Source organism: Siniperca chuatsi, linkage group LG12 (genome assembly GCF_020085105.1).
Source record: "Siniperca chuatsi isolate FFG_IHB_CAS linkage group LG12, ASM2008510v1, whole genome shotgun sequence".
NCBI classification, from domain to species: Eukaryota; Metazoa; Chordata; class Actinopteri; order Centrarchiformes; family Sinipercidae; genus Siniperca; species Siniperca chuatsi.
The window spans coordinates 19,827,202-19,842,801 of record NC_058053.1 but is presented as its reverse complement, the minus strand read 5'-3'; the positions used below and the strand labels follow the sequence as shown (position 1 = coordinate 19,842,801).

The 15,600-nt window shown below is 39.5% G+C and overlaps 2 protein-coding genes across 9 annotated transcripts in view; both read left to right on the top strand.

Moving 5' to 3' along the window:
* Nucleotides 1–618: 618 nt before the first annotated feature.
* Nucleotides 619–2,663, top strand: mid1ip1a (MID1 interacting protein 1a). 2 transcript variants are annotated; one of them, XM_044217604.1, is made up of 2 exons: nucleotides 619–757; nucleotides 970–2,663. In XM_044217604.1, exon 2 carries the CDS (start codon nucleotides 1,331–1,333, stop codon nucleotides 1,838–1,840), a length of 510 nt encoding a protein of 169 aa, XP_044073539.1. In that variant the 5' UTR covers nucleotides 619–757; nucleotides 970–1,330; the 3' UTR covers nucleotides 1,841–2,663. The 2 variants fall into 2 exon arrangements, with proteins under 2 accessions (XP_044073539.1, XP_044073537.1); XM_044217602.1 differs by having other exon boundaries at nucleotides 623–762.
* A 2,592-nt stretch (nucleotides 2,664–5,255) lies between these two features.
* si:dkey-100n23.5 (cyclic AMP receptor-like protein A) overlaps nucleotides 5,256–15,600 on the top strand; it is a 45,679-nt gene continuing 35,334 nt past the window's right edge. For 4 of the 7 annotated variants that reach the window (XM_044217175.1, XM_044217170.1, XM_044217171.1 and 1 more), the window contains exons 1-7: nucleotides 5,310–5,447; nucleotides 9,561–9,613; nucleotides 10,044–10,181; nucleotides 11,194–11,229; nucleotides 12,393–12,449; nucleotides 12,549–12,609; nucleotides 14,961–15,048. In XM_044217175.1, the coding sequence (XP_044073110.1) occupies nucleotides 5,444–5,447; nucleotides 9,561–9,613; nucleotides 10,044–10,181; nucleotides 11,194–11,229; nucleotides 12,393–12,449; nucleotides 12,549–12,609; nucleotides 14,961–15,048 (437 nt within the window). In that variant the 5' untranslated portion in view covers nucleotides 5,310–5,443. Of the gene's footprint in view, nucleotides 5,448–9,560; nucleotides 9,614–10,043; nucleotides 10,182–11,193; nucleotides 11,249–12,392; nucleotides 12,450–12,548; nucleotides 12,610–14,960; nucleotides 15,049–15,600 lie in introns of those variants that run through there. The other 3 variants (XM_044217172.1, XM_044217174.1, XM_044217173.1) reach the window with 3 other exon arrangements.

Genomic DNA, 15,600 nt, shown 5'->3' with positions numbered 1-15,600 from the left:
CTACCCCGTTAATCATCTCATGACCCCTCAGGTTTGTCTTGTGACCTTTTGGAGGGGGCCCGACCCCTAGATTGGGAACCACTAGACTAAGCTGCTTACCTGTGGCCAAAACTCCACCTGAACCAGCTACACCAGTAAAATGCTGCTTAAAAACTGATGCGTGAACAATCCAATAATGTCATATATAATTATATATATATCAAGGGCTCTTTTGTCTGCAGAACTAGTACTCTTACTTTTGATTCTTTGAGTATATTTTGCTGATAATGCTTCTGTACTAACTAGGATTTTTAATGCAGGACTTTTAAGGCTACTTGGAGTATTTTTACATTAATGTATTGGTACTTTTACTTCAGAATCAGAATACTTCTTCCATCGCTGAGGTGACACACTTAAAGTCAGTCTATGAATCAAATAAATTACTTGTTCAAAAGCCTGAGTGCCCGACCGCGTGTTGCCTCTTCTTTTCGGTATGGGAGCGAGTCAAACGTTGCCTCGTCATTGGTCCAACATCGGCTTGTCCCGCCTCCGAGGAAACGCATACGGCCATCTGATTGGCTGCAATGGAAGCCCGAGCAGTGGGCTGATGGCTTGGTAAATGAATATTTATAACACCGGTCCGCTCGGTCAGGCCTCACCCTGCTTCTGCCTGGCTCATCGGAACAGAATGTGGGATGTGGCGATATGATGTCAGCCAGTGTTTTACCGGAAGACAAACCATAGTAGGCTACAGAAACACAGGACAGCACATTGCACGGTGAGGTAAGTTTGGGATGAGACAGTGTTGAGCTGTGAAATGACAGCTGTTGTGCGTAAATACACGTGGTGAAGCATTGGGCGTATTCAGCTTTTTTTCTGTAGATCTGCAGGGATATCTGCATTCTGTGGAGTTGGATATACTCTAATTTGAAGCCACTCCTCTTCTAGAAATTGTGCCAAACATCTCTGCTCTTCTGTGTGCTATTTCAGGTTATTTGGGTCCGGTTACAACTGCAGCGGAAGAACTAGACAAACCGGTTGTGGGACCGCCTTTAAAGCACGAAACCATCTCTGCATCTGGATATAAATGCGCACCCGTGCTCCCACACACTAGAAACTACGAGAAGGGCTAAAGCACTCATCAAGGGGGAAACTCAGCCACCAGCACAGCTCGCCTGATTTACAGGACAGCCACTCCCCGTTGCAGCATCACAGACAAGCAGACGCTTCTTTAAGCCCAAGCCGATCAACCCGGAATTAAAGCAGGGCACTCACAGAAGAGAAAAAACAAGACAAGAAACCTGGATCTTCGCTTTCATTTCTGTTCCAGAAGAAAGCAACTCTCGCCAAGATGATGATGATGCAGCTCACAGAAACCCCCAACCAGAAAAACTCCCTCTTCAACGCCATGAACCGCTTCATCGGCGCCGTCAACAACATGGACCAGACCGTCATGGTGCCCAGCCTGCTGCGGGACGTCCCGCTGGAGGAGGACAGGGAGATGAGCTCCCTGAAATCGGACGAGGACGAGGGGGACATGTACAGCTACTACCAGCTGCTCAAGTCCATCCGCATGGACATCGAGTGGGGGGTCAGGTGCGCTGCGGCCGATGAGAGGCGCAAGGAGAGGATGAAGTTCACCCGCATGAACTCGTCCGCGTCCACCTCTTCCTCCGCATCATCATTGTCATCATCATCTTCATCATCCGAAGAGGACGACGAAGAGGACGAGGATCTGGAGAAGCAGTTCCAGTACCACCTGACCGGCCTGCAAGGGGTGCTGTCCAAGCTCACACTTCAGGCTAACTCTCTCACCAAGCGCTACAAAAAGGAGATTGGTATCGGAGGATGGGGCCAGTAAGCTCGCTGAAACTGAAAGCCCAGATTTTTTTTTATTTAACTGGCTGAACTGACTTCTCTCAATGGGCCTTTTTTTGCTGCTGCTGTTGCTACTGATGAAATGTATGGACACACATTTGAATGGTAGAGAAAAAAAGGCAGCTTATTTCTCTCAATACACCTACATGGTGTTGGTCTACTCTGTGGTATTAACTGTAGATGTGTTGATCCTGAATATAGCATTTGTGTACTTCACACCAAACTCCTATGTTCGGTACTCCATAGTGCTGTACACGTCATGCATTCAGCTCCTGTGATACACAAATGACACATATTTAAACCTTTATTTAATGTATAATTTATTACCTCATTCTGTATGTTTGAGAGCCAAATGTTATTTCAAAGTTGGAGAAGAAGTGGACGGTATGAACTACAGGACCTGTCGTTTGAACCGCCCCTCTTGAGGGGTATACTGACAAAAGATTTAGCTTCCTCTCTGTGATGCTGATGATGTCAGTGTGTTCAGATGTATCTGTCTGTGTGTGACCACTGCTCCTCCAAATCTGATGTGTATGTATCTTTAAATTGTGCTTGAATGGAAGGAGGCAGATGCCTGTGATCTCCTAATGTCCTACATGGTCAATGAACCAGAATCAATTGATAGCATCTGCATAGAGAATAATGAGGGCTTCCATGGGATGCTTTGTTGTTATTGTCATTTATTTGCTATTATGGTATTATTGGAGATGTCCATCTGTCGAAATAAGCAAATGCCTTTGTATGCACCTTCTGCGCCATTTTTGTACTGATATTTGTTTCTAAAATAAAACTTTTATACAAATGTACGTCATTTGTTATGTATTATTTTTTTCATGAATGCAGTTATGGTAAAAAAATTAAGCTTTACATTACAGAACAGACGGCACAAAACTGAATTTGGCCTATTCGGACGACCAAAATGTGTCTAATTCATAGGTTTCTGCTTATCCCTATTCTCCATAGTGCAGTTTTAGTACAGGGAATACCTGACATATTACAGGTCAAAACACATGTTTTTTTACATCTTGTGTGGTAGAAAAAACTTCTGAGTATCTTTATTTTTCTTCATGCTCAAGTATTTGATATTCTAACTATAAAAAATACAGTTGGAAATCAGTTGTCATTTCGTTTTACTTTCATTGCTGCAAAAAGGACCAGGGTAGACAGTATAAACTGGCAAAATGTTAGACAAAGCACCAGGACAGAAACACTGTTTTCTGCATCTCTTCTTGGGAGTGTCTTCAGTTCGATCCCTTCAGCTTAGAAAACAGGTTTTATCTGACAGTGAGAATTATTTTTACAATGATTTCCATTATAATTTGAGTTTGAATGAGAACGACAGCTTATGACACTAGTACTAGTGGGGAACTTCATAAGGGGAAACATAAATCAGATTTATTAGAAACACCTCTGGCCACCAGGAATGTTAAATGCGGCTGGTGGATTCAGAATTACCTGCAGGTTGAGGAATGTTGCCAGGTAAACAAGTGACAACACCTTGAACTGCCTGAACTCTGAAACTAAACAGCCTGATGAATGGGGGTGGTTTGTTCAATGATGTAACATATATAAGGCCATTTTTTGCTTTCATGTCTCTCTGATTGTGTCAAGTGAATATTTCCCAGATAACAGCGCAGTAGCTGTATCGTAGAATGAAACAGTAACAATGTGAATGTATTGTTTGATTTTAATCAGCTTCACACAGTAAATATATTATGTTGCAGTCTGGGGATACACATGACAAGTATGCACTGGAATCAGTAGTAAGTTTGCTTTTTATTTTTACATTTAAATATATTTAGAAGAAAGATATATGCATGTTTGTGTGCATGCATGCAAGTATTGTTTTATGTAATACCTTGCCAGTAGGGAAAAAGAAATATCAGCTTTCCTTCATTGTTTGAGGGAAATGGGTGCCGCTGGATTTTCAGTGTCACAATAGGTCAAAAGGGTGCAACACACCCACTTTCCACTCATTCTCTCTCTCTCTCTCACTCTCTCTCTCTCTCTCTCTCTCTCTCTCTCTCACTCTCTCTATCTTACACACACACACAAATCCATTGTTGATCATGTTAATTTGACAATAGCAGAGGAAATAGAAAGTCATAATTAAAAGTTTAAGAGATCTCAATGTACATGCCATAGTGAACTTATAACGCTATAGCGAATAGTTGATAATAGATGTAGCCTAATATTATACAGCTATACTCCAAAATACCAATATTTGGAGCACAACTTTATATTTTCTATCATGTAAGATTTCTTCAAATAATTGCTGTATGTTGAAAATATTGGAAACATTCTGTGAACAATTTTGGCACTTTGCAGTCAATACGTAAAATCACCAGTGACTTAACAAAATTACGTAACTAATTTAAAATATTGTCCTGTCTGTCTCTTTTCAGAGAAACATAAAACTTACAAACTCATCTGGAAATCCAGATAAAGTCGTACAAAGGGAGAAATACTCCCCAAACATCTTCAAAGAGACACAGAAAATTCTTTCTTTTCTCAGATTCAGACTGTTTACAGACAGTGCAGCCGCTGTTGTCCACATTAAGGACAAAGGTAACATGCCTTGCTGCATTTGACTGTAATTGATGTAGCTGGTTTCTAAAAACATCCACCAAGATAACCTTATCATTAACCTTAAAGTGGATGCCAGAGGCTATCACTAGTTGTTTTACTGTCCCATATGTAGTGTCAATCTCAAAACACTGCTGCCAAGGAGGACACAGAACGTCTTCCTGAGGCTATCATGATAGTTAGAGTTAATGTTTTTAATAATGAGCCCCTAATTTTGTTGTGAACACAGGGATTTTTGCAGTTTTTGACCAGCGTTTCACAGGAAAATTAGCTGATATCGGTGGTGGAAGAAAATTCAGAGGCTTTACTTAAATATAAATAGCAAAACCACAGTATAAAATACTCTATTACAAGTAAAGGTTGTGCATGCCAAGGTAAAAGTAGGTAATTATGATCAGAAAACAATATGTACTAAAGGTATCAGCAATAAAAGAATAAGTGATGCATTGACATGTGAGAAGCATTTTCTGTTATAGCTGGTAGACGTTGAGATACATTCAACCATCTTATATACTGTTGGGTAGTTTAAGCTGCAACAATGCATCCTATTTTATAGGCTTTTGTATGTAAACATTTAATCTGCAAAGTAACTAGTAACTTTAAATGTCAGATAGATGTATTGGAGTAAAAATATCCCACTCTGCAATGTAGTGGAGTATAACTATAAAGTACTAGAACATAGAAATAGTATCACAAAAAAAAGCACAGTACTTAAGTAAATGTATTTAGTTACAATACACCACTGACTGATGTTTTTGAGAACCACCTAAAACACTTCTGGCCCTTCGATGGCACTTGACTGAGGGTCAGTGGTTCTTTTTGTCCCTTTGTGCGCACGGTAGAAACAGGAAATAAGAAGAGCTACAGCAAAACAAAAATAAATTGAAGCGAAATTATCTCAAAAATTGTCATTCTGACTCAACATGGACAGTCAAAATCCAAAGTCAATGAGTAACGATTCACGCTGCGTATTTTTTAATACACATTCAGAAGACTATCGATGCGTAAGTAGCTAACATAACTGTAAACTCAGTTTGAGCGTTTCAGCTAATTAGCTAGTTAGCTACATAACGTTTCACTGTTAGCTTACTTATAATGTAGCCTAATTATTTACTTGACCTGATTGTTTATTGATTTATCGAATGATAAGTTGATGAATGGAGGCCTGGCACCTGCATGGTTCCCAATGCTAAACTGTAACGGTACAACTGAGCTGCCAGTCATCTAGCTAAGATGCTAGCTGCATTAATTGGCCTGTTGAACATTAACGTTATATTGCACCTAATTAAAACAGCCCACAAAAAAAGCTTTACTGGTTCACTTGCTAATGGAGAGCTAACATTACTCAGTTGTGTCTGACAGGCTAACTAAAGCTAACTGACCTAAGCATTACCAGCTTCGTGTCTTTTAGCCATTGTCACTCATACTTAATGAAACAATGTTTTCGTTCGTTAATGTTAACCAACGTTATTTTAGATTTAAGCCTCAGACATGCAAGCATGCAGAAACAGTCTGTTTGTTATGGATAATATGAATAAAGATAAGCAAAGTTTCTTATCTTGAAATAAGTTAACCTTTTGCAAGTACATATCAGCAGAAACACAGTAACAGAAGAAGGTAGAAAATAACTAAGAACATTTACTCAATTTCTTTACTTAAGTGCAATTTTAAGGTGCTTGTACTTGAGTATTTCAATTTAATTTAATTTTATACCTTTACTCCAACATATTTCTGTTCTGTACTTTTTACTCCACTACATTTATTGAACAGCTGCATAGTTACTAGTTACTTTGCAGATTAAGATTTTATTAAATAAATCCGTGATCATTTTATAAAATACAATGCCTTGTTATAGATGAAGCTACCCAACAGTATATAAAACAGTTAATATGTCCTTTCCTTGTACATCATTAAAGTATTTCAAACATGTTACTGCATCAACAATAATGATCCAGTAATGTAATGACCATTCTGTAAAATGACTACTTTTACTTTTGGTACTTTAAGTATATTATGCTGATAATACTTCTATAGTGTTATGTAAGTACCATTTTGAATGCAGGATTTGTATTATAGTGTGGTATTGCTACATTTACTAAAGAAAATTATCTGTCTTCCACCACCATACAACACTAAGGCTGTCCAATTCAGTGACCTGGCAATTAATACTAACTTTGTGAAGCTTATGGTGTTTAGATATTGTTGAGACTGTGTCAGAGAGGTTTTAAATATATAACCATGGTTTGAGCAGCAGTAGCCTGTTCCTGTAGATTCCTCCTGTATAATATCAGGAGGATTTGCCCCTCCCTCACCAGAGAGATGGCTCAGGTGCTCCTTCAGGTGCTTGTCACCTCCTGCCTGGACTACTGCAACTCCTTCTGTGCTGAAGCCCCTCTGTCCACCACCAGACCTCTGCAGCTAGTAAAGACTACTGCTTCCTCCCTAACTTTGCCCACACCACTCCACTTGTCAGTTCACTACATTTGCTCCCTGTTGCAGCTCACATCCTCGCTCATGTGGGACTGAGGGAACTGCTCCTTTATACCAAAGACTGTATATACAGTCAATGCTTTATACCTGTCAGCCACTGTGAAACTCTGCACCCCGGTGCAACCACTGGGCTCCACTGCCTCTGGACAACTGGCCGCTCTGTCAGTATTGTGGTCTCTTCTTTTAGTCATGGCTCTTCCCTGTCCTGGCCCCACAGTGGCAGAATGAACGGACAGCAGATTCACCACCCATCTTTTGCCTTAGACTGAAAACCATCCTTTTCAGACAAAACTGTACTGTAGCACTGAACACGCTCTTTGTTTGGTAGGGATTAACTTACAGTTTTTGATGACATCCAGCTCTTGTTCCAATGAAGTTTGAATGCACTTATTGTAAGTTACTTTGGACAAAAGCATCAGCCTAATAAATATAATGTAATTGTTTGTAATGTTGTTGTATTGAATTGCATTTTACTGTAAGTTGTTCTTGTTATTCTCTTCACACCGGCAGGAGCACTTTACACTATAGTGCAATCCAATACAAAAGCCATTTACTGAAAGCTACCCAGGGTTTAAAATCAACACCTCTCTGACAAAGTCTCGAGCACAAAAATTGCGCATCATGAGCTTCACAAACCTAGCTTCAAATTAGATTGCATTGAATTTACAGATGGTTGTGGTGTTGAGTCCAAACCCTGAGGATTTGTGTAAGAGATGATGATAAACCTTTCAATAGTCCCCTTATCTTCAGAATAACCTTGTTAAGAAATACCTGGCTTGGATCAAAGCTGACATACGGGCAGATTAGTTAAAGAATCAGTGCTGTCTCTGGTGCAGTGAATGTGTTAATGTGAGTAGGTGTAACTTTTCCAGCCAGCATCATTAGGCTCCAGGTTATCATCCGCTCTCATAGCCTAACTATATCAGGGGAAGAATGCTGCAGCAATGCTGTCTTGCCTAGAGCCCAAATTTCTCCTTTACCGACAAGCAATCACTCACAATTGCAAGCAATCGATCACCATGTCCCTTACACTGTCTGACTAACCCAGATACAGATGGATCACGTTGACCCAGGCCAGCTATACCAGTTTGAGTTTGGTATCACACTTCAAATTCTAATTTAAAGTATTCATACATTCATCCATTCCCCGTACTCTCCCATCTTGTTCACTATTCATGTGTTCTTGTAATCAGTTTTTCAATCTCTGAAAGTGAATGCATCCAAATCCTGCATGCTGCCAACATGTCTGCAACATCCCCTCTTCGTTGTCAGTTTAACAACAGATTGTCACAGATTTAAGTAATGATTCAGTGCGTTCTTTGCTCCGATAGGAAAGTATATCACATTCATAAATCTGGACTGTCCATGATTAATACTATATAGGCCAGTTTAGAGGTTAACTAGGCCTACTTGCACTATTTGGGATTTTATCTTGGGATTTTCAATTCTGCTCAGTGCAATTTAATGAATGAGCCTTAATGGATTGTGTTATAGCAGATAGTCGATTATTAATTGATTAGTCAATCAACAGAAAAATTATCTGCAATATTTTGATAATCACCTAATCATTTGCTGCTTTGTCTTGTCTGATAATAAACTGAATATATTTAGGTTTTGGAGTGTTGGTCATTTGTTTTTACTATTTTCTGATATTTTATGGACCAGGTGATTAATCAAGAAAATAATTGGCAGATTTATTGATAGTAAATAATCATTAGTTGCAACCCTAATTACTTTACTCATTCAAAGTGAACAGTTGGAACTTTGTTAATATGATAAGGCTGTCAAGTTTCTGACTTCAAGTTTATTGCTCTTCATTTTTTGGTATTTAGTAGGGATAAAAATCAGGGTAACTCATGATAATGTCTTTGCCCATGATAACCATGACGCAGATTTTTGTGTGACTTTTGTGTGATATCATGAGGAGAAAAATTCTTTCCAACAATAGCATAATAAACTTTGCAAAAAGCAAGATGACTCATGCACTATTTATGAAACAATTTGTAACAAAGTGCAGAGTCTGAGCCTTTTTAACACTCCTGCAGTTCCATGTTGGGAGCCATCATTCAAATGTAATTAAAACAGTAATAAACTGGTAAAAGGCCTCAGAGAAAAATTGTCTGTAGTCTATTTCTCTAAGTAAATAAAAAAAATTCTGTCTGTGCAATGTAAAATGTATCCAGAAATCTTACATTACTGCAAAAACAACAGCCCTCTGTGTTTTGTAGCATGTTAAAACCGGTCAAATACATGTGGAGGTGATCTTCATAAACACCTTAGATGTTTTGGGTGTCAGTACATTGCAAATGTTTACATTTGTGATGCTCGGGTTACCTGTAGTATATGCAGATTCCATTTTATTATACTTGCTTGCACACGCGTACACAAACACACAAAAGACACGCATGAATGAATGGAAGTCTTGTCAATCCATTTCTAAGCTTATAATTATAATGATGGCAGTACAGTATTTGTATAGCACTTCTTAATAAATGTGCACGTGCTTTACTTAAAACAAAAACATCACATAGCGTAAGTAATGCATATGCCAACTATACACTTTGATATGTTGTTTTTATTATTTATGGATATGAGCCATATAGTAATGCATTGTTTGTGAATTACAGGTGGTGATTTTAACAGTAAAACGAGCCACAGGAACCTTCTCCCTAGTAGGATGGTAAATATTTCCTCAAATTTCTTTCTCAAATGATACTTTGTCTTAAACCCTTGACTTTTGTTTCACACCAAATAGTTTAACTGTTCATAGCAATAGAGGTACACTGATATATAATTGGCTAAGATCTATCTATAATTGGATATGATATCTGAGTATTACTGTTACAAAAGTGTGTCATCATGAGTCACATGTAACATCTGTAAAGAGGTCTTTTTCCAAATCAAAATTGTAATAGATGTTGGGGTGGGTGGTGGATGAGTTAACTTTATAATTAAAGGTTCCCTGTGGAGTTTTAGACCTCTAGTAGAGCCATGGAGCTGTTTTTCAATGTTTTTGTTTATTTCGTGCATGTGCACAAGGACGCACATGTACGCGGGCGGCGTGATGCACAGTCCTTCCAATGGTTTCACACTATTCCACTGATCTACAGGTGGTGGTAACACGTCAAGATATGCTGCAATGTGCCAGCAAAGACAGGGAAGAGGAAGACTGCAAGCTAGTAAACATGGATGTAAACAATGCTGGATTTAAAATACTTAAAAAATTGGCTTTGCAAATGTTTTATGAGGTAGGAAATGCACTTGACACATTTTTAGACATCAAGGATACACACAATATGTTTTGCTGAGTAACTGAATGTGAACTTAATTTTTGTCTGTTTACAAGAAAACTCCACAGGGCCCCTTTAACCTGTGCAAACTAATGTGACCCTTCACAGTAACCCTGTAATAAATGCTATCTCTGTAAAGCTTTTGTTGAGACTGTTTCTAAGATGTGTTGATTCAACTTTGTGTTAATTTTAGAGGCTGTGGTTTGCAGTGTTGGTGTATTAGCCACACCCTGTATGTCAGAAATTCAAGTCAATAGAAATTAAATCTATACTGCTCATAAAAAGTGGTACTGTAGACTTAATTGCAGCATTAGTGCTTAAGATTTGCATTTAAAGTGTTGTTTTCTAATGAAATGAAATGATTTATCTCAAAGTTTCTCAAACCCAGGCCCAGGGCTATAGACTATAGAACGACATATCAGTTTAATTTAACAATATTTTTTAAAAACAAACCTTAGAACAAAGGAAATGAGTATGTTGGGACCTTAATGTCTTCTGGAAAAAAAATAACAGCATATTTATAATTTCAAATAAGTTTTCCCATTTTTTTCAATAATCAGCTGTGATTTTGGAGGTGGCATCTAGTGGTCATTTGATGAACTGCATCAACAGTGATGAACAACATTTTGGCTGTGGTGGTTGCTTTTTGGCTGGGGACTTCACTCCTTCAAATGTTGTAGAGCAGGTCTTTGGCAGATTTTCTGACAAATATGCAGGATTCATTAGTTTCAGTCTAAACATGCATTGCTCTAATGATCCATGATCTTACCATAAGCTAAAGAATATCAGCAGTTAGAGTAAAGGTTACCAAGAGAGCCTGCAGGAATAAGTGTTGGAGTTGTTATGATGTATTTATGTGCAGTAAGACAGTAAATCATCGTTAGAACAGCAATTGGCCTGTCCGGCTCAATCTGTTGCCCTTGCAGTTAGCAAGAAACATCTCACTGGTATCATTCTTCTCTCTTCACAGTGTTTTCATGCTGCTTGTGATCTGGCTGCTTCGCAGGTATCACTCTTTGGCTCAGGTACATTTGCACCACAATGTACAGTATGTTTTTTTTTTACCATTTCTGTTTGCTTTATTGCCACCGGAAATATGTTCAATTAGCCAAGGCAAATCTTGGCATAATTGAACCCAATTAAAATGCACAGACTAATCAGTTGTGAAGTTAATTGACTCATGGTCGTTCTGTGATAATGACTGTGCTTTTTCCTCTCTCCAAATGAGGTCTGCATTATACTTTAGGTCTGACTATGCACTGAATAATATTAGTTAGATGTTCTTTTTCTTCGGCATAAGTATGTTTTCTTTGACCCAAAAGGATTTCAAATTTCTAAAGTACATTGGTGTTTGTTTATGGTGTGTGCTTGAGTGTGCAGCTTGGTGGTGTTTTTAAAGCTAGTCCAGCAGGTCTATCAGGTTTAGCAGCGCTCCCGTTATCCTCCTAATATGAAATAAATGACTTAAAGTGTGGTAGGATCTGATGGATCTTTTTACCTCTGGACGAGGTCACACAGGGTGGCCTCACTTCCTCCTCCTCTTCCTCCTCCTCCTCTTCCTCCTCTGCTCCTCTCACACCAAATAAACCCTGTCCTTACCTCCAACCTCCTACAAAGGTTATCCATCAGTCAATAGTCTTTAGTGCTCTCTGGCCCTGGTCCTGCTCTCTTAGTCTATCTCCTTCTCTTCCTCCTCCTCCCCCTCCTCCTTTTCTGTAGCCTTGGCAGGGTCATTGCTGGACATAAATTGATAAAGGGACAGCCCTTTATGTGTGTGTTTGTGTGTATACATCTGTCTCTTTATGTACCTACCACAGCCACAGTTTGTAACCACCTATAGGCAAAATCAGGTTAAGACCGAAAATTGTTGTGCATCACAACTACCCTCTCAAAATTCTGTAGCACACAGGTTATTGATTTTTTTTTTTTCCATATAAAATATAATGACTTCAATTTGTATAGAAGGCATTAAGAAGACTCTCTGCTCTGTGATATTTTCACAGCGTTGACAGCAGGGATGTCATATGCCAAACTGTCAGCCACATCAGGGATCATTTGATCTATAATTTGCCCTTCTCTCTAAATGAATATAAATTCACTGGGATAATTACTAGGGATGTTTTGTTAGAGAATCCCTCTTCATGTCTTCCTCTCATGTTCACTGTACAGAAGATGATTCTCAGCCTGACTGTAGCTGCCTTCTTCGACAGCGTAGCATATGTCATGGTGAGTTACTCTTGTCTGTGTCACTAAATACACACATAGTGACTTTTTTGGGTGGTTTGTGAAAATGTTTCCCTGTGCTGTTCTTCCTTCCATCCCCAGGGTGATTCACATCCAGAGGGGCCGCTTTGTGACTTCCAGGCCTGGTGGCTAACGTACTTTGGTGAGACAAAACCTAATTAATTACTTACAGGCACACTTTTAACAATAGAGTTGAGTAAGCCAGCAAAGAAAGAGCAAAGATTCAACGAAGACATGTGTTGAAGAGCTCATATATCACAGTGGGAAATAATATTACTTTGTTGTCTGTTTTTGGCTTGAGAACAAAATGTGCCTTGACACTGATTGCTCCAGCTTATAGCCCCATCTTTCACCGAGAGCTTATTTGAAATGCAACGTGGGGAGTTGTTTCTGGAGGAGATCCGGGCTAGAAAGTGAGCTTTTGAAAGTGATAAATGGATGTTTTTAAATAACTAATTGTTAAGTCACTGCCATTGGTCAAAAATACTACCAAACCCTGCAGATGTATATTAAAAAAAACTAAAAGTACACATTGGTTTCCCCAAATCACTGGAGTTCAGTACTCAGAAATGCTTATGAAAAAGTTCAAACATCAGTGATGAGTCCAGCTTTTTTAAAGCTTTATCCAATTTTTCTCATCATATCTTACTGTATATTACATGTATATCTACGGTTATATGATTTCTGTTGCATTTAACAGTGAGTTTATGACTATTTTCCCTTATGGTATTGCTATCATTTTTATGTGCGTAAAAAGCCTATCCTCCTGTCTTTTATTGCATTAATTTCGTCACCTCAGCCTGTGCATCCTATCCCGAAGTTCTCAAGAAAAGGGAAAAGGATATTTATTTGCTGTTTGGATATACACCACTTGTCAAGGGTGGTAATGCATCGGTTAAACTTGCACATCATTTAGGAGTATTCACACACCCATACCAAAAATACCTCACCCGTGACGATGGTGTAATACTTGGGAGTCAAGCACCATGCTGTGTAGTTATTGGTCCATTGCAGCCATTCAGTATACCGCCCTCAAACCAGATGCCTCAGTGTTTTAACACTGTTCCCTGTATGAGGAGATGATTTTCCTCCAATGACAGTACAGGGCTCCAGCATTTCATTTGGGTTAATCACACACATCTACAGATAGTGGGAAGATTTCTTTCTGATTCGGACTGATGAGGCAGGACTGTTTTTACATTAAAAATCTTGGTTTTATTTGCATTGCTGGCATTTGTTGCAGTTACAGCTCCTTTAGCCATGATTAGCATAAGGATTCTTATTTAGGACTTGCTGCTAATACGACACCAGGCTTGTTTTATTGGTCTCGCAGGCAGGCACACAAGCACACACACTCAGACAGATACAGGGTAATGGGTGGTGAATTAGTGCTGTAGGGTTGGTGCCTGTCACCTCAGTTTATCATGAGGATCCTCACGCTGAGGACAAACGGCTGTACATAAACACCGGGTGAACGGGCACTTTGTTCTGTTGCGAAGCATCAAGTCTAGTGGGAGCTGCATAGCACAGCTCTGCTTTTAACTCTGACCAATAAAATGTTATGAAATGTGTTTGAAATGGAGGACGATGGTAGCAGGGACAGCGTCAGGACAGGTGGTGAAGCTGAGCCGTGTGTTGTCAAGTTAAAGCAAAGCTTCGCCTGCTGTCTGGTTATGCAAGACGCTTTTGCCATCACAATGACAGTGATTTGTTGTGATAATGACATAGACAGCCAGCCTCCTTCTTTCATAGTCACTGCACACTAATCCTAAAGGTTCCTTGAGTGTAAAAGGAGTGTGTGTTTTGTATATTTGTGTGTACATGTGTGGGGGGTTTGTTGTGTGAAACTGAGTAAGCTGAGTATGTCGCTCAGAGAATCCATTATTGTGACGACTAGGCCTGCCTGTCCTGTCAACAGAAATACACACACACACACACACACACACACACACACACACACACACACAAAGGAAAAGGGCTGAATATGAGGGCAGAAAAACGGAAGTGAGCTTTCTAGGCTCTCTTCCTTGTCTCGGTAAAATACATACATTTTTTTACCCTCTGCTGACTTCACCTTCCTTTCCCTTTGTTCATTTCTTTTCAGTTTCTTTACACTCGCTCTAGTCCACTCTAAATTCGTCACCCCCGCAGCCCGCTCTCCTCCTCCTTTCTTCTTCTCTCGCCCCCACTCCTGCGTTATCTCCCTCTGCTTTTCCACAGTTCATCATTATCTCTCTCTGAGCGCCCCCCTCTCATCCATCACCCTAAGCCACAGGTTTCCTTCATATTACCGCAGAATGGGCCTTCATTTATCAAAACGTGGAACACACACACACACACTGTCATACATATGTGTGTGTTTGGGCACACAATTGCAGGTGCATGCGAGGCGGGGGAGCTGTGTTGAAATTTGACCTTGTTGTTTTTCTGTGTGTGTGTGTGTGTGTGTGTGTGTGTGTGTGTGTGTGTGTGTGTGTGTGTGTGTGTCTGCAGACTGGAGTGCCTTGGCCTGGGTTTGCCTCATCACACTGAACCTGTACCTCAACCTGGTTCGAGAAGTAAGCACCAACAGATATGAGATGTGAGTAGAGGACGTAGAGCTGCAGCTAACAATTATTTCCATTATCGATTGCTTGATTTACTGATTATTTTTATATAATAATAAATTATATATTTCGATTTGAAATGTCTTGTTTTGTCCAACCCATAGTCCAAAACCCAAAGTTATTAAATTTACAATGTTTTAAAACTGAAAAAAGTAGTAAATCCTCACATTGGAAAAGCTGGAACCAGAGAATGATAGGCAGTTTTGTTTTTAAAAATTGCTTAAATGTTTAATTGATTATCAAAATATTAGCTGATAGTTTTTTTCTACTAATCAATTAATCAACTAATTATTTCAACTGTTCCTCCATCATGTGCACAAACAGGTCGATTTCTGTCTCTGTGTCCACCTCTGTGTCTTCCTTTGGATGTATATTTGTCTCGTTTTGTTGTGGCCATTTCCCTCTGTGTCCGTGTTTAAGTGTGTGTGTATGTGCATGTGTTTGGTCTGCCAGAGCATGTGTCTCCCCGCAGAGCATTGACAGCCCCCCCCCAATCCTCCTCCTCCTATGTTCCAGCCAGCCGACAC